The sequence below is a fragment of the Podarcis liolepis genome (genome assembly GCF_965112155.1).
Source record: "Podarcis liolepis genome assembly, chromosome: 5".
Taxonomy (NCBI): domain Eukaryota; kingdom Metazoa; phylum Chordata; class Lepidosauria; order Squamata; family Lacertidae; genus Podarcis; species Podarcis liolepis.
Window position 1 is genome coordinate 102,369,941 of NC_139556.1, and position 18,690 is coordinate 102,388,630.

At 48.3% G+C, this 18,690-nt stretch overlaps 1 protein-coding gene across 8 annotated transcripts in view; it reads left to right on the forward strand.

Moving 5' to 3' along the window:
* Window positions 1-18,690, forward strand: part of IL1RAP (interleukin 1 receptor accessory protein) — a 102,389-nt gene that overhangs the window by 74,654 nt on the left and 9,045 nt on the right. For 3 of the 8 annotated variants that reach the window (XM_083504145.1, XM_083504146.1, XM_083504147.1), the window contains one exon: window positions 13,023-15,217. The exons of the other annotated variants lie outside the window; for them this stretch is intronic. In XM_083504145.1, coding sequence (XP_083360271.1) covers window positions 13,023-13,390 — 368 coding nt within the window. In that variant the 3' untranslated portion in view covers window positions 13,391-15,217. Of the gene's footprint in view, window positions 1-13,022; window positions 15,218-18,690 lie in introns of those variants that run through there. 8 annotated transcript variants of the gene reach the window in all.

The following is an 18,690-nucleotide window of genomic DNA, read 5'->3' on the forward strand; positions in this document are numbered from 1 at the left end:
TTCTCGTTCCTCAAAGCAGCAACCATTCTTCATCTGTGAATCCCCTTGATCATTGTGGTGCTCTTGGCTGATCCTTTCCCAACTCCACAGCATCCCGGAAGGATGAGCTTGGGGTTCCAAAGGGCCTTTGGAAAGAGCTACCTGTTGCATCCATCACTGTCCTGTGAATCATGGAATTGTAGAGTTGGAAGGGACTCCAAAGGTCATCCAGTCCAACCCCCTTGCAATGCAGGAATCACAGCTAAAGCATCGCTGACGGGTGGCCAGTTCATGACCTCCGTAAAACAGAGCACAGGGGAGGCTGAGGAAAGGTGGGCGTGGGATTCAGGGAACGGAGCCCGGTGGCTGCCGTCAACGATCTCTCCTTTCCTCCCGGTCTTAGTCACAGATGTCTTCTGACAGATGGAATCCGCCCCCCACGCCCTCAAGCTTTTGCTCTGCTCCTTCTGTTCCCCTGCTATTTTAGACGAGATGGGAAGGCTGCCATTCTCTGTGTCCTCCCCCCCCCCAACATCCTCGTTCGGCTCCTACAGATCCCAGACTGCCACCCTTCTTTCCTTCCTAGCCTCACCTTCTTCCTCTCCCCAGTTTCGCTTACAGAGATGATCACGCCTTGGGTCTCACTATGTTCTTTTAAATTTCTGGTATTTTGTGATATGCTGCCTTTCCAGGCAAAGCCCAGGGAGGTGGAGAAGAAGAAGAAGAAGAGTTTGGATTTCAAGTCGGGGAGCAGGTCTTCCAAGACTCCCAGCCAAGATGGTCAGTCAGTGTAGAAACCCTGAGCTAGGTTGACCAAGGCTCTGACTCCGTACGAGCTTCCTTTATTCCTGTGAAGCAGCTTAGTTTCAGTTGTACTGAAATACTTTTTAAAAATTTCATTACAGTTGCAAAGTCAAAAGTCTAAAAGCTCTCTGCAGCCCAACGCAGCACCTCAAACGAAATACAGTGGTGCCTCGCAAGACGAAATTAATTCGTTCCGCAATTTTTGCCGTCTAGCGAATTTTCCGTCTTGCGAAGCACGGTTTTAACGGTTTAACAAAGTCGCAAGACGTTTTCGTCTTGCGAAGCAAGCCCATAGGGAAATTCGTCTTGCGAGGCAAATCGCGAACGAAAAAACCTTTCGTCTAGCGAGTTTTTTGTCTTGCGAGGCATTCGTCTTGCGAGGTACCACTGTAAGCTAAAAAAGGAATGCCACAGAATCATAAATAACCTCTTTAAAGAAAGCAGGCCAAGCGTATTAGTTCAAAAAGATGGAAGCAGAAAGGTCTTCATGGCCTTTTTGAAAGCCTGCCGTCCATGTTCCTATTTGACCAGTTTGGTCTGCAGGACTTGCACAGAAGGGCCAAGCAGTTTTTGCTCCGTGTCTTTGCAGAGTTGAGCTTTCAGCACAGCAACCCCAAGAGTAGCCTGCCTATTAAAGTTTGGCAGTTTTAGACACCTGCGCTTTTTTTATTTAAAAAATCTGTTTCAGCAAGCTTAACCCAGATGCAAAAACCAATTAGGTACGCCCGTTTTAAAATGTTCCTGCTTTTATTTATAGAGCGGTGATGGTTTTAATGTATGCTGCACAGGAATTATTTGATTTAAATGGTTTTCTAAATTATCCTACGTAAAATAAATAACATAAAAAATAGGTGCATTCGATATCACTTGGGAGGGAGTTCCAAGACCAAGAGGCCAACACCAAAAAGGCCATGACTCTATTGCCCGCCAATCTTTTAAATCTTAGTGGTGGGCTTCATACAGGGACAGGCAGTCCTTCAAACAACCTGATCCCAGACTAGATCTTCAGGGATCCTCTCTGGCTATGCTCTCCAGATTGTCAGGGGTTGGACTCAATGACTTTTACGGTCCCTCCCAAGTCAGTGATTCCCAAATTGTCCCCTCCACCACTCACGAGGGGCTGATGTGGGGAAACTTTTGGCCCCCAGATGTTCCTGAACTACACCTCCTAATCTCCCATGGCCACTGGCCTTGTTTGCTAGAGCAGATGGGAGTTGTAGCTCAGCAATATCCAGAGCTCCATCCCTCAGTTAAGAGCTGCAGACTCTCTTTCACTGATTTCCTTTTCATACTCTCAGAGTGGGTGCTGGTCAGGACGAATTTAGGTTTGACAAGACCCTAAGCTCCTGAAGGTAATGGGGCCCTTTCTATGTCCAGCTGTCCTTTGTCAACAAGAAATTGTTCCTGTTTTTTGTTGTTGAATATATGCTAGATGGCAATTGATGGACCTCATAGGTACCTATAGCCTTTTGCACATGTTGCCATGCGAACAGTCCATGCAAAATGTAGGCACTCTATATATAGAAAGGAGCAAACCAGTGATATTTGAGGGAGCAGGCTAGCAGGCGGGGCCCATGACTTACACCATGGGAGCCTACACAACACAAAACACGGTTGCTGTAGGTAGGTTTTATTTTACTTGTTTTTTATCTTATATTTTGGAAATGTGCATCCAGGTTATTTTTTCCTTTAACTTTTTTTGGGGCCCCCAAGAGAGTGGGGCCCTAAACTAGAGCTTATGCAATGGATGCTCGGGTTGCAAACGTGATCCGTATGGGATGCATGTCGGCAACCTGCAACATTCGCAACCCACGTCTGTGTGTCTGCGCACACGCGTGTTGCCATCCGGCGCTTCTGCGCATGCGCAACCGCCAAAACCCGGAAGTAACCCGTTCCAGTACTTCCGGGTTCCGGCGGTCCACAACCTGAAAAAACGCAGCCTGAAGCGCCTGTAACCCGAGGTATGATTGTACACAAATCTGGCACTGGTGCAGATGTACCCTTTAACTCCGTGGCCAAGCGAGGATTCAAACCCTGGTCTCTAGTCTGACACTCTAACCACTATACCCCCACTGCCTCTCTGCAGGTGCACTGTGTTTCTCCCAGACTATACCACATCTGACAGGCGTATTTATCACTCATTCACCCGCCAGCTCATCCTTAGGCAGACTCTGCCCCCCCCTTTAATTGTTCTCGAGGTTTTTTAATCTCTCAGTTTATGTTTGTTTTCATCCTTTGATTAATCAACTGCAACTTAGCAGCAGGTGTGCGAAACAGATTGAGGCCTGCACTATCTTGTTGCATCTTTGAGGTGGGGGGGAGACTGCGCCCCACTGCTGGGGGGGGCGGAGCCTCCAAAGCAAGGGCAGAGCATTGCAACTTCCGTGGAAGAGCCCTTTCAATATTTGAAGGTGGCTCTCCTCTCTCTCCAGCTCCCTCAACCATTCCTGATACGTAATATATACATATATCTTAGAGTCGGCTCCATGGAATTGAATGGTACTTGCTTCCGAACAGAAATATCTAAGAGGCAGTCCCAGGAATAGCTTTCTTGGCAGCAGATCCTATTGATGGTGATGGTGATAATGATGATCTATCTATCATCTTCTTCTTCTTCTTCTTTGGCAATCCCTCGTAACTGAGTAAGATTGTCTTCCATGAACACGGTCTTAACAATGAGTCTGTAAGTGACTGTGGAGGCCAATTCTGGATCCACAAGTCCTTCCACAGTGGGGAATATGCATCGCACACTTCTGCACTGTACGTAAATTAATTTGCATCATACTCAAAATACAAATGGAGGCAGCCATTCGTCAAAGGAAGCAGAAAGCTTTCCATCGTCCTTACCCAACCTGGCTCTTTTGAACTACGGATCTCATCAGCCCCAATAAGCAAGACTGAGTCTTGCTGTTCTTCTTTGGCGATCCCTCATACAATCCCGAGTAAGATTGTATTTCATGAGCACGGTTTTAACAGTGAGTCCGTAAGTGACTGTGGAGGCCAATTCTGGATCCACACATCCTTCCGCAGTGGGGACATTGGTTCCCGGGCGGGAGTTGATCATGGTGTGGATTTGCCAAGCATGCCTTCCTCTTAGCACGTTTCTCCCTTGTGTCCTGAGTTCGAGTGTCTTCAAAACTCACAACACCTTTGGTAAAGGCTGTTCTCCAATTGGAGCGCTTGCAGGCCAGCGTTTCCCATTTGTCGGTGTTTATACTACTTTTATTTTATTTTAGATTTGCCTTTTGTTGACCACCAGCATTACGCTTTCCATTTTTAAGTTCGGAATAGAGTAGTTGCTTTGGATGATGATAATCAGGCATCCACACGACATGACCAGTCCAACGAAGTTGATGTTGAAGAATCATTGCTTCAACATCTGTAACTGCTCCAACACTGGTGATCTTTGCTTCTTCCAGTACTCTGGTATTAGCCTGCCTGTCTTCCCAAGTGATGTGCAAAATTTTTCAGAGACCCCGTTGATGGAGTCTTTCAAGGAGTTGGAGATGGCGTTTAGAAGTGGTCCATGTTTCGCAAGCATAATTTATTATTTATTCCCTGCCCATCTGGCTGGGTTTGCGCAGCCTCTCTGGACGGCTTCCAACAAAATATTAAAAATACAATAAAATATATGTGAGGATGACATGCAAAGGACTGGACTGCAAATATTTTGGCACTTTGAATTCCTGGTGTGTGCAGCCTTGCAAGCTGCGTCGTGTGCCCCTCCTCCTCCTCCTGACCCCTTTCCTGGTGTCTTTGCAGAAGGGTCCTTGAGCCTCTTCTCTCCTGCTGTGCACAGCTGGGTGGCAAAGTTGTTTTCCCTGCTTGTGTTTTGTCCTCCCCTCTTCCTTCAAAGCAGCCGAACTCTGCCTTTTCACTTTGAAGCCTAAGTGGATCTGATTCTTAAGGGAGCCTGGCAACGCATGAAATTGCTGTCAGCTCATCTCCGGCTTCTTAGAGAGCACCCTGCGCTCTTCGTCTCTCTTGTAGGTAGAGGATTACGCCATCCTCTTGAGGAACTGGCAGGGAGGGAATTATCCCAGGACTCCTTTGGAGTCACAGCAGCAAGGAAAGTCAATGCTATTCTAGGCTGCATCCGCAGACGTCTAGTGTCCAGATCAAGCGAAGTCATCGTCCCGCTCTATTCTGCCTTGGTCAGACCACACCTGGAATACTGCGTCCAATTCTGGGCACCACAATTTAAGAAGGATGTTGATAAGCTGGAAAGTGTGCAACCAAGGAGGGCGACCAAGATGATCAAGAGTCTGGAAACCAAGCCTTATGAGGAGTGGTTGAAGGAGAAACGACTGAGAGGAGATACGAGAGCCATGTTCAAATATCTCAAGGGCTGCCACATGGAAGAAGGAACCAGCTTGTTTTCTCCTGCTCTGGAGGGTAGGACTCGAACCCATGGTTTCAAGTTACAAGAAAGGAGATTCTGATTAAACATCAGGAAGAACTTTCTGACGGTAAGAGCAGTTCAACAGTGGAACAGTCTCCCTTGGGAGGTGGTGGACTCTCCTTCCTTGGAGGTTTTTAAGCAGAGGTTGGATAGTTTGAAAAAGAAAAGCTTCTGACCTCCTTTTTACTCCTTTGCCTAGTCTTCAGACCTCAGTTGGCACAAAAGAGTCTTTGAGAAAGAGTATTCTTGCAGAGCATTGCTGCTTTTATTCTTAAAAAGTCTTCTTCTCCAAGCACGACCAACAGCTTTTACCCACACCAAACGCAACCAGCTTTCTACCATCCAGCCAATCCACACCACCAAACACTAACATTATAACAATTTGGTGAAAGGTTGCAAGAGTCATTGAAGGCCACTGACTCAAGCTGACTTAGTTCTTTTAGCATTAAAGAAACAGCGGCCAATTTTTAGCCATGACAGGCCATCTGTCATGGGTGCTTCAGGTGAGATTCCTGCATCGCAGGGCATTGAACTAGATGACCCTTGGTGTCCCTCCCAAGGCTATGATTTTATGAGTCTATGAATTAGGCATTTGCCCCTGTCCAGGCATTCTCTTGGGGTAGGACCACCCTTATGAGGAATGGCTAAGGGAGCTGGGCATGTTTAGCCTGGAGAAGAGGAGGTTAAGGGGTGATATGATAGCCATGTTCAAATATATAAAAGGATGTCACATAGAGGAGGGAGAAAGGTTGTTTTCTGCTGCTCCAGAGAAGCGGACACGGAGCAATGGATCCAAACTACAAGAAAGAAGATTCCACCTAAACATTAGGAAGAACTTCCTGACAGTAAGAGCTGTTCGACAGTGGAATTTGCTGCCCAGGAGTGTGGTGGAGTCTCCTTCTTTGGAGGTCTTTAAGCAGAGGCTTGACAACCATATGTCAGGAGTGCTCTGATGGTGTTTCCTGCTTGGCAGGGGGTTGGACTCGATGGCCCTTGTGGTCTCTTCCAACTCTATGATTCTATTCTATGATTCTATGAAAGGAGACCCACTCAGCAGCATGGATGTGGCCAAGAGGGGCAGGGAAGGGCATTCCCCCCCCCAAAAAAAAAACCCCAATGAAAATACATAGTTAACTGAGACTCTCCCCCCCCAAAAAACCCCCCGAAAAGGCTGCCCCCCTAACAAAAATTGTGGCTAAGCCCTTGCCCAGCAACACCAGGTTTGGGATCTCTTCCAGTTAGCCATGCCTCCCCCCTCAGAGCTGCAGTGGGATCCCCCCCCCTGCTTTCTCTGCTGTCTAGAAGTGACACTTTCACACCGACTTTGCATTCATTATTTAAAAGCAGCTGCAGAATTTTGCGCCTGCAAAGGGATAAGTCCTGCCACCGGCTTGCGTTTGACACTTTGTAGGGCATCTCTGCGCCCCCCCCCCCCGCTAGCACTTCCTTGCAGGGCTCTGGTATGAGTGCACAGAGTTTCCCAGCTCCCGGGCAGGATGTCACCCACCCCCACCCCGTTTTAATAGTGGAAGCTGATCCACAGGCACGCTCCCTTTGCCTGTGTGTCCTCTCCATCCTCTGAATTGACTAGGGCAGCCTTTCTCCACCTGTGGGTCCCCAGATGTTGTTGAACTACAACTCCCATCACCCCAGCTAGCAAGGCCAGAGCTCAGGGATGATGGGAGTTGTGGTCCAACAACAACCCACGGGTTGAGAACCGCTGGGCTAGGGCAACCCATGTGCAGGTCAGCACAAGATCTCTGTCAGATTCGTCCCCCGGTCCTGGCTGATGGGGGGGGGGCGTTTTCAGTGAGAGCAATGGCGCTGTGTCCCAAATGAGATTCTGCGAGAGACTACTAGGGAGGAACTGTCTTAGGGAACCCCCCCCAAGCCCAAAAATGCATGCCCCCCTCTATGTATCATGCCAATGGAAGAAACATCCTTAGTGAAATATAAAAGCTTTGTTTTAACTGTGATGCAAGGTGCATGTCAGGCAGATGAGAACTGGGTCTAATTATGGCTACTCTTTTTATGGCTACAGCTGGAGGCAGAAATGCTTCTGAGTCCCAGTTGCTGGAAACCAGTCTCGTGTTCGAATCCCGATTGCTGGTTTCCCTTTGGTGAATCTGGTCAGTCCCTGTGAGAACAGGACGCTGGGCTAGATGCTCCTGAATGCCAGTCACTGGGAACCACAGGAGGCGAGAGTTGCTCATGTGCTCGGATCCTGCTTGCTAGTTTGCAACGGGCAGCTGGTCGGCCACCGTGAGAACCGGCTGCAGGGCCAATAAAGGGAGAGTGGAAGGCAAGGAAATGCTGAGCCAGTGATGCCCTGCCTCTGTCCCCCCCCCCTTTCTCCTTCTCCGCTATTTCATAAAAAAGAAAGAAATCAAAGTGACTAATAATAATAATAATAATAATAATAATAATAATTTTATTGATACCCCACCCTCCCTGGCTAGACTCAGGACTCAGGGCCGCTAACACCAGTAAAATTACAGTAGCAACATAATGGGGGGGGCAATTTAAAATACAAGTTTAAAATGCAATTTAAAATGCAGCCTCATTTTGATAGTAGCCCATAGATCAAAACCATAAGGGTCAGACTGAGTCCAAACCAAAGGCCAGGCGGAACAGCTCTGTCTTGCAGGCCCTGCGGAAAGATGTCAAGTCCCGCAGGGCCCTGGTCTCTTGTGACAGAGCGTTCCACCAAGTCGGGGCCAGTACTGAAAAGGCCCTGGCCCTGGTTGAGACCAATCTAACCACCTTGTGACTTGGGACCTCCAAAGTGTTGTCATTTGTGGACCTTAAGGTCCTCTGCGGGGCGTACCAGGAGAGGCGGTCCCGTAGGTACGTGGGTCCTTGGCCGCATAGGGCTTGAAAGGTCAAAACCAGCACCTTAAACCTGACCCTGTACTCCACCAGGAGCCAGTGCAGTTGGTAAAGCACTGGGTGAACGTGATCCCGCGGCAAGGACCCCGTAAGGAGCCTTGCCGCGGCATTCTGCACCCGCTGGAGTTTCTGGGTCAGCTTCAAGGGCAGCCCCGTGTAGAGCGAGTTACAATAATCAAGCCTGGAGGAGACCGTTGCATGGATCACTGTGGCCAGATCAGGGCGAGAAAGGAAAGGGTAAAGGTAAAGGGACCCCTGACCATTAGGGTCCAGTTGTGGCTGACTCTGGGGTTGCGGCACTCATCTCGCTTTAGTGGCCGAGGGAGCCGGCGTACAGCTTCCGGGTCATGTGGCCAGCAGGACTAAGCCGCTTCTGGCGAACCAGAGCAGCGCACGGAAACGCCGTTTACCTTCCCGCCAGAGTGGTACCTATTTATCTACTTGCACTTTGATGTGCTTTCAAACTGCTAGGTTGGCAGGAGCTGGGACCGAGCAATGGGAGCTCACCCCGTCACAGGGATTCAAACCGCCGACCTTCTGATCGGCAAGCCCTAGGCTCTGTGGTTTAACCAACAGCGCCACCCAAAGGAAAGGGACCAACTCCTTAATACGGCAGAGATGGAAAAATGCCACATAAAGCAATACAGTCAAAACATATATTTAAACAGTTGAAAGCAGGAGTAAACGAAGCATTGTGGAAGCGATTTCCTGAATGTGGAAAAATCCGCAGGTGCCTGAAAGTTAAAACAGAAGGTGTTTGCTGTGTGACAGTAATAGTACCTCCAATTTGGGGGCAGTTTGTCTCTTAGTACCTGTTGCTGGAGATCAAGAGCAATAGAGGGCTGTTCCCTTCATGTCCTCTACTAGATCGGTCTTGGGTCTGATCCTGCAGCCTCTCCCTGTTCTTTTTTTGATGTTCTCCACTGTGCGTTACCCAGGAGACACTCGCATGTCAGCACGTAACAGAGCTCAGTGTTCTTCTATCTTCTCCCTTGCAGACTGGAGTTTGCAAGTAAGCTCCTTAGGGATCAGCGACTGGGGGCAGGAAAGCTTCAGCCAGGGTCCTATGCACCCTTTTCCCACTTCGAAATTGGCAGGGGGGGGGACAGGTCTCAAACTTATCCCCCACCCCCCAGATCTCCTCCAAGCGACTTAAAGTTCACATTAGGGATTTGTGCAAATAAGGGGAAAGTTTTTGGCATTGCATAATTTGCTCCCCAATCCAGATGTTTCTTCAACTGGATTTCTTAGCCCAGCTACTGGGGGGAAAGGAAGGAAGTTTATGAACATTGAAAGAATTCATTCATCCCCTCGTTCATTTTTAGCAGTTATTAGTCATCTTTTCCGAGTCCGGAAAGCCACAAGAATGAGGAAGTCCCATAGCTCAGTGGGGCAGAAGGCCACCTTTGCACGCAGAAGGTCCCAAGTTTAACCCATGAAAGCATCTCCAGGTAGGGCTTCGAAAGATTTGTAGAATCTTAGAGTGGGAAGGGATCCCTGGAGGTCATTTAGCTCAACCCCGCGCAGAGCTAAAGTCCAATCAGAGCTAAGAATCCCTGAGAGGCGAGCATTCAGCCTCTGCTTAAAAATCTCCAGGGAAGGATCATCTCCCACCCTGCCTGTAATTCTGGAGAGATGCTGCCAGTCCGTGCAGGCAATCTTGGGCTGGACAGATCAGCTTCATCTGATCCTTAGAATGATCTTAGAGCGGGATCAGCAAACTTTTTCAGCAGGGGGCCGGTCCACTGTCCCTCAGACCTTGTGGAGGGCCAGACTGTAATTTGAAAAAAATAATAATGAACGGATTCCTGTGCCCCACAAATAACCCAGAGATGCATTTTAAATAAAAGGGCACATTCTACTCATGTAAAAACATGCTGATTCCTGGACCATCCATGGGCCGGATTGAGAAGGCGGTTGGGCCAGATCCGGCCCCTGGGCCTTAGTTTGCCTACCCATGTCTTAGAGCAGTGTTCCCCAACCTTGGGCCTCCAGCTGTTTTTGGACTACAACTCCCATCATCCCTCGCTAGCAAGACCAGTGGTCAAGGATGATGGGAATTGTAGTCCAAAAACAGCTGGAGGCCCAAGGTTGGGGAACACTGTCTTAGAGCATAGCTAACATTCATACTTTGGTTTGCCTCCGTTTGTGCAATGCATCGCCTCCCTCATCTCAGTTTATTTCGGATCCTGGTGCATAATCAATTGCACGCCATCTAATTGGAGAGGAAACATTTTTTTTTTACGAGGAGAAGGGATTTAATTAAACGTGAAATGCCTATCTTTGGAGAACGCCTGTAAATTATGGATGCGCCTTTGTGCGTAATATTAATTGATGCGACAGTCGCCACGGCACTTTTCCGTCAGAGGGATAGAAAAATAGGAACCAGCTGAAATTACGTATATGGGTTACGCAGTAGGTGACATCAGATGTGGGGCTTTCAAAGCGCAATGCTTTGCTGGTCTTTGGAGCTGGCAGAGCGCTGTGCTTTTGTCCCCCCCCCCCCCCGCTTTGATTTCAAACTGCCCAGGCTAAAACAGGTCACTTGACTGCTTTGTGGTGCCAGATGATTGACAGGTGCAGAGCTCTATCCGCCTGTCAAACTGGGCCAATGCTGGGGGTGGGAGGGCCAGCAGCTGGACCCAGATCTCCACCCCTGATATAGCTACTGTGTGGGGAAAGAATGATCGTAGATGATAGCTTAAGAATTGGAGAATTGGAGAGCTGGAAGAGACCCCATGTGGTCATCTATCCCAACCCGCCGCATTGCAGGAATCCTAGAAAAAGAGCCCCTGACAGAGGGCCATCCGACCTCCAAGGAAGGCGAGTCAACCACCTTCTGAGGAAGTCCATTCAACCAGCTCTTACTGTCAGAAGGTTATTCCTGCAAGAATCTCCTTTCTTGAAACTTGAATCCATTGGTTTGGATCCTTGCTCTCTCTTCCATGGGGCAGGTATTTGAAGGTGCCTGTCATATCAACCTTTCAGTCTTCTCTTCTCCAGGCTAAACCTACCCAGCTCCCTCACCCGTTCCTCACAAGGCTTGGTTTCCAGACCCCTGAACATCTCTGCACATTTTCCAGCTTGTCGGTTTCCTCCTAAGATGGTGGCACCCAGAACGGGACACAGGACAGAAAAATGATTTCTGTGGGGGGATCTCAGGTCCCACATACCCCTGAACGTCCTCTGTAGTCCCCACTGCACCCCAGAGAGCCCTCCATGGGCATTGCTGGTAGATACCTGCATGCCCACCTGAGCCCAACTGAATTTGTGTGTGTGTGTGTGTGTGTGTGTGTGTGTGTGTGTGTGTGTGCATCTTTTGATCCCAAGGAGGTTTTGCATCTGAGGCCAACAGTTGATCTTCGCCGCTAGTTCCCTGAAGCTTCAGCTAGAGGCGTGTCTGGTGGATGGCAAGGAACTGTTGACAGTTTAAAATAGAAATGAACGCAGAAAATTGAGGGCCATAAATGTTTAAAAGCCTCCGCAGAGCACAAAGACAGCAGGATCAAAAAGGACAAAGTTGAAATGACTACGTTTAAAAGCACCAAAATGAGACACTGAGATGCCCCAGCGACTGGAAGGTCTTTGTCTCTTATGAGATGGTTAATGAGTTCTGGTACCTGTCTCACTGGGAAGAGAATAGGAGGTATAATCATAGAATATGATCATGGAATTGTAGTGCTGGAAGGGACCACGAGGGTCATCTAGTCCAACCCCCTGTAAGGCAGGAATCTTTTGGCCCAATGTGGGGCTCAGACCCATGACCCTGGCCTTGTGCTCTACCAATTGAGCTATCCCAGAAGTGACAGAGAATAGTAGGATTGGCCCAGTGTCAGGCCCCTGTGGACCTCCTGGTGTTGCTAAACTCCAGCTCCCAGGCAGTATTGCCCAAGGGTCAGGGCTGATGGCAGCTGGAGTCTAAATAAATATCCAGACGGCCGTCCCTGCACTGGGGTCAAATGCAGAGTTTTGTCAGGCAACCGAGAGGTTCAGGAAAGGGCAACCAACAATGATCAAGGGGACGGAGCAACAATATGAAGAAAGCTTTGGACTTTTTAGAGAACAGGTAAGGAAGAGGTGGACTGATAGAGGTTTGCAAAATTATGCATGGCCAGGTGAAAGTGGGAAGATTGAAGATTTTCTTCGCCAGATGGGCGGGGTAAAAATAATAAATTATTATTTCTCCCTAACACGTGAAAGGTGAATGTTAGAAGATTCAGGACAAATAAAAGGAGGGACTTCTTAGTTAAACTGTGGAACTCGCTGCCACAAGAGGCAGTTATGACCACTAATGACCCAACGATCAGGGATGCTGTTAGCTGGAGTCCAATTAATATCCTGCTCTGGGGTGAAAAGCAGAGTTTGGCCGGGCAGCCTCCTCACATTTTGCACACGCTCCTTTGTCTGTGTTTATGATGCGTATTGATGCTGAAAAAGCCTTTGATAATGTCTCATGGGCCTTCATACTGAAGGTGCTAGAGGCGATGAACTTTGGAACGACATTTATAAGAGAAATAGAAACTATTTACTCTAGGCTAGAGGTTGATTCTTAATAATACCATTACTGAAGAATGCAACCTTATGAAAGGAACAAGGCAGGGCTGTCCTCTTTCTCCGCTATCATTTATATTAGTGTTAGACGTCCTGACGCGTAATATAAGAGCCGGTGAAAATATTAGAGGAGTAAAGGTAGGCAGTAAGGAATTTAAATTGAAAGCATTTGCAGATGGTTTAGTAATTACGGTAGAAGACCCAGATGTTTTGAACTGCAGCTCCCATAAGTCCCCAACATCTGGAGGGCACCAGCCTTTCTTAGGGGCTAGAAACTTCACAAGGAGGAAGCTGAGAACTCACAGGTTCCTGGGCTCAGCTGCCGGAGGGCAGTCTGCCTGCCCCAACCTTCCCTAACCCACTCGGTGTGTTTTCTTCCCTCCTTGCCCTCTGCCAGTTGTCACGGATGAGACCCTGAGCTTCATCCAGAGGAGCCGCCGTCTGCTGGTGGTGCTGAGCCCCAACTATGTCCTCCAGGGGACGCAAGCTCTGCTGGAGCTGAAAGCGGGCCTGGAGAACATGGCGGCCAGGGGGTCCATCAAGGTGATCCTTGTCCAGTACCAGGCCATCAAGAAGAGCAAGGTCAAGGAGCTCAGGCGGGCAAAGGCCGCCCTCACCGTCATCAAGTGGCAGGGGGAGAAGTCCAGCTACCCTCGGGGAAGGTTCTGGAAGCAACTGCTGGTGGAGATGCCCGTCAAGAGCGGCCGGACCAAGAGCTCCGGGCTGGAGCAGGACTTTGCCCAGCCTCCTCTGGGAGATGTCTGAGGACAAGGGGAGCTTGAGCACCCAGCGCTGGGGTGGGGGAGAGGCGTAGCTGGAGAGCGAGGGTTTCTGGGATGGAGGGCACCCTCTCTCAAATCCCAAGGGCCCGGCTGCTTCTCCCCTCCAGCGCCCGACTTGAGCCTGCCTCACCTGCCTCGGTTTCCCTTCGGACGCCAGCCCACAAAAGCCAAATTGCTTTTCTACTGGAGCGAGTCAGTATCCTTCCAGGTTGATGTGGGAGCAATGAGGTCTTGCCCGCCCCCCAGTTTGGCGCAAGAGATCTGCAGGGCCTCTGAAGGCCACTCTCCCTACCTTGCAACCGATCCCCTGGCCTAGAGACCCACTGTGATGTTTTTAAACTCTGCCAGGGTTGCTTGATAGCCCCCACCGCCCGGAACCCAGAATGCAGAGCAGGTAGGGAGTTTTTTGCCCCGTGGAGGCAGGGGGTTGCATTTCCTCACCCACCCGCCCTCCTGTTGAAGCAGCCGATGTAGAATCATAGAACTTCAGAATTGGGGCCCAAGGGTCATCTAGTCCAACCCCCTGCAATGCAAGGACGTGGGCCTTCAGGTCAAAAGCCCCATTCTTTTTTCTGCATCCTAAGAGAGTCTGTGTGTTTCCTTTCCCTTCCACCATTTCCCATCAGCCTCCCTTTGCTCCCATCTTCTCTAGAACGGAAAGCCATGTTTGCAATTGTACCTCTCTTTTTTTAACCCCCATGTTCAGTATTATTTCTCATGCCATCTGCCTCTAATCTGCCGGGAGAGTCAAACGGACAGGTTTACATGGAGTTCTTGCTGGTGAGCCTGGGAGAACAGCCCCCAGGGTGGGATTTTCTTTTCGTTCTCAGATTTGATGGAAGCAGTTTTCCATCTCACAAACACACACAAACACACAGAAACCACAATGCAACTGACATTAGGATTCCGAAGCCTGTTTGCACTGCTCTGAGAACTCGCTCTGACCGTGGGTTGCGTGTTTGGCGGCTGACATCAGCAAGCCAAAGAAGAACCTTGTGTGAGCCTTCACCACAGAGAGACGTCTCAGGGTTCCCCATTCCTTTCTCTCCCACATCTCAGGGTCTGCGGCCAACAGCAGGTCAGGTGCTTGCAAGCTTCTGTGGTGAACTCAGAACATCCTAGAGCCAAACCATTTCTAGCATGTGCATGAGAAAAGATAGGTTGAGCAGGTTGTGCCTAAAACACCCAAATGACCTTTGACCTCTGGGCTGTTGTTTTGGGAGACGTGGTCTTAAACTTCTTGATGGAGCAAAGATTTAAACTTGGTGCACGGAGTCTAAACCCATCACGTGCACCAGTCCTGGACCAGGCATCTTCTGATGTGGGTGTTCTAGTGAATGAATTGGCTCTTCCAAGCACCCTTGCAGTTAAGCACTAGCCTGCTTACCGTAGGCAACTAGGGCTTCCACACAGGCGAACAAGTGGGCTGGCAGAGATGGGGCAGAGTCCTCCAGAGCCCTCTTCCATACCCTACAGTGGCCTGTCAGAGAAGCCCTGCCCTCCGCTCTGCCCAATAAAGAACTTTGAGAGTACTCACAGAGTTGGAAGGAACCCCCAGTGGTCATTTAGTCCAACCCGCTGCAATTCATACATATCCCAAAGCAGTTGGAGGGCAAAATAAGGTCGGCAAAGGCCGATACAGAGGTTGCAGTCGAGAATTCATCCATTCATCTCTTTTTGTTGCCATTTTTGTTAACACATTGCCAGTTCCCCACCTCCCTTTCCTTATATCATCTGCTTTGAAAAGTGACCTTGTTTTAATTTTGTTGCGTTCAGTTTGCATTGAAATAAAACGCTTATTTTGATAGTTTTCCTTTTTGTGCTTCAGTTCATTCTCCATGTCTCATGTGTCTGCTCCTTCCTCCTCCACAACCCCAGTTCCTTTTCCCCATTCGTCCTTCAAGAGAGGGGTCTGCCATTAGCCAGGTCTCAGAAGTTCCTTTGCAGGAGTCTTGTCACAGCCAATAGGAGCTGTGTTGGGTCACACCACCCTGGGCTCAGATGGGACTGATGTGTCCATGAGGCAGTCAAATTCACAACCCTTCCCCAAGGAAGCGGATACATTGGGTGGTCTTCAGCCAAGACTCACTTCAAGATTGCCCACTGAAATAAATGAGCATGACACAGGTCCATTGATCCCAATGAGTCTACTCTGAGTAAGAGCTAATGCCACCCACTAGAAATATAGTAAGATGCTTTGCAGTGGGTTGTCTTGTTTGGCAATCACTCGTAGCTGAATAAGATTCCATGAACACGGTTTTAACAGTGAGTCAATAATAATAATAATAATAATAATAATAATAATAATAATAATAATAATATGGTGATGATGATAATGATAATGATGATGATTTATTATTTATACCCTGTTACAGATAGGTAGCCGTGATGGTCTGCCATAGTCAAAATAAAAAAATTCCTTCCTTCCAGTAGCACCTTAAAGACCAACTAAGTTAGTTCTTGGTATGAGCTTTCCTGTGCATGCACACTTCTTCAGATACACTGAAACAGAAGTTGCCAGATCCTTCTATATAGTGAGAAGGTGGGGAGGGGTATTACTCAGAAGGGTGGTGGGAATGGGTGATTGGCAGATAGCTGAGATGAGCCTAATAAACCCAGATGGCAGATAGCTGAGATGAGCCTAATAAACCCAGATGCCAACTTTGCTGCCACATACACCCGGACAACACCATTACTGGCCCCAACAACATCACACATACCATCTCGGGACTATTTAATTGCTCATCCTCTAATATTGTGTATGCCATCAAATGCCAACAGTGTCCTTCAGCTCTCTATATTGGACAAACAGGCCAAACCTTACGCCAAAGAATAAATGGACATAAATCAGACATCAAGAATCACAAAACAGAGAAACCAGTAGGAGAACACTTCAATCTCCCAGGACATTCTATACAAGATCTCAAAGTAGCTGTTTTACTACAAAGGAATTTCAGAAATAGACTGGAAAGAGAAGCTGCTGAATTGCAACTCATTACCAAACTTAAAACCATGGAGAGACCTGGTCTGAACAGAGACATTGGATTCTTATCTCATTATACATGACTAAGCCATTTCTCACCTTCTCACCCCTTGCCTTTTCCTGTAAGACCTATTACAGTCGTTAAAGAGTCGTCAACAGGCTCATCTCAGCTACCTGCCAATCACCCATTCCCACCACCCTTCTGAGTAATACCCCTCCCCACCTTCTCTCTATATAGAAGGATCTGGCAACTTCTGTTTCAGTGTATCTGAAGAAGTGTGCATGCACACGAAAGCTCATACCAAGAACTAACTTAGTTGGTCTTTAAGGTGCTACTGGAAGGAAGGATTTTTTTAATTTTTATTTATACCCTGCCCATCTGGTTGGGTTTCCCCAGCCACCCTGGGTGGCTCCCAACAGAACATTAAACAGAATAAAACATCAAACATTAAAAACTTCCCAAAGTGACTATGGAGGCCAGTTCTGGATCCACACATCCTTCCACATTGGGGACATTGGTTTCCAGGCGGAAGTTGATCACAGTGTGGATTTGCCAAGTGTGCCTTCCTCTTAGCACATTTCTCCCTTGTGTCCTGAGTTCGAGAGTCTTCAAAGCCCATGACACCTTTGGTCAAGGCTGTTCTCCAACTGGAGCGCTCGCAGGCCAGTGTTTCCCAGTTGTTGGTGTTTATACTACATTTTTAAAGACTTGCCTTGAGACAGTCTTTAAACCCCTTTTGGTCACCACCAGCATTACACTTTCCATTTCTAAGTTTGGAATAGAGTAGTTGCTTTAAAAGATGGTCATCAGGCATCTGCACATCATGACCAGTCCAGCAAAGTTGATGTTGAAGAATCATTGCTTCAACACGGGTGATTTTCGCTTCTTCCAGTACACTTGCATTAGTTCGCCTGTCTTCCCAAGTGATGTGTAAGAAATTTTGGAGGCACTGTTGATGTGGATTGTAGCCAATACTAGTCCCCTGAGGAGCAAACCCACCGTAGTTAATAGGCGCGACTAGCTTAGATCCATTGATTTCAGTGAGTCTTCACTTTGTGCAATGCTAGTGGTCTCCTGCAAGCCCCTCTGAACCAACCCTGGTGTTGTATACAATGAGGCAGCTGCCAAAGGGGACAGAGACAAGGTGTTGGAGCACAGAGCACTGGGTGCCGCTTGGCTGGTCCTTGCCCCCTCCCCCAAGATAGCCTTCTGCTCTCAGAGGGCAGTGGAGGACCTTGTCCCATCCCCAGTGGTCAAATCTTAACATCTTCTTTGCATGGAACAAGAGGTGTGGGAATGTTAAGGATAGTAAAGGTAAAGGGACCCCTGACCATTAGGTCCAGTCGTGGCCGACTCTGGGGTTGCGGCGCTCATCTCACTTTATTGGCCGAGGGAGCCGGCGTACAGCTTCCGGGTCATGTGGCCAGCATGATGAAGCCGCTTCTGGTGAACCAGAGCAATGCACAGAAACACCATTTACCTTCCTGACGGAGTGGTACCTATTTATCTACTTGCACGTTGACGTGCTTTGAAACTGCTAGGTGGGCAGGAGCTGGGACTGAGCAACGGGAGCTCACCCCGTCGTGGGGATTCGAACCACCGGCCTTCTGATTGGCAGGTCCTAGGCACAGTGGTTTAACCCACAGCGCCACTCGCGTCCCTGTTAAGGATAGTAGGAAAGGGTATATTGAATAAATATTATCCTTCCTTCACCCACGCCAGTGAGTGATGCAGCAGAGAAGATTCCCCTCAATATAGCTGGAAGCTAGTTTGCAGACTCATTTGAATCTCTTAGTTAAGATTATTTCCCAGTGTCCCTTTTGATCCCTCTTAAAAGAATAAAGTCATGAGAGTCTTTCTGAGTAAAGTAACAAAAAGTTTACTCACATTTCAGCTCACAATTTGATCCCTGAAAGACAGGCTTTACTTAATAGTTACACAAAGAAACTGTGAGTTAATCTCATGTGCTGGTGGCTTAGAGCCAGCAGACAGCAAAATTACATTAATACAACAAAATGGCTACAGGAGAGCAGCATGGCAGCAAAAGAGCAAGACAATAGAAAGACAAAGGTGACCGAGAAAAAGACTGCGTGACTCGGCTCTTTGATGGAGTCAGCCAGAGCCATGCCCATCTCCCAGGTCACATGCAGAGGGAGATATTCCAGACCAGTAGAATAGGAAATTACAATGAATGAATGAATTTTTATTTGTGTCAGCCATTGGCCACAGCAATAAAACAACAGTACAATACCCAAATAATAGAAATAAAAAGTCAATTATATAAAATACATTTTAGGGT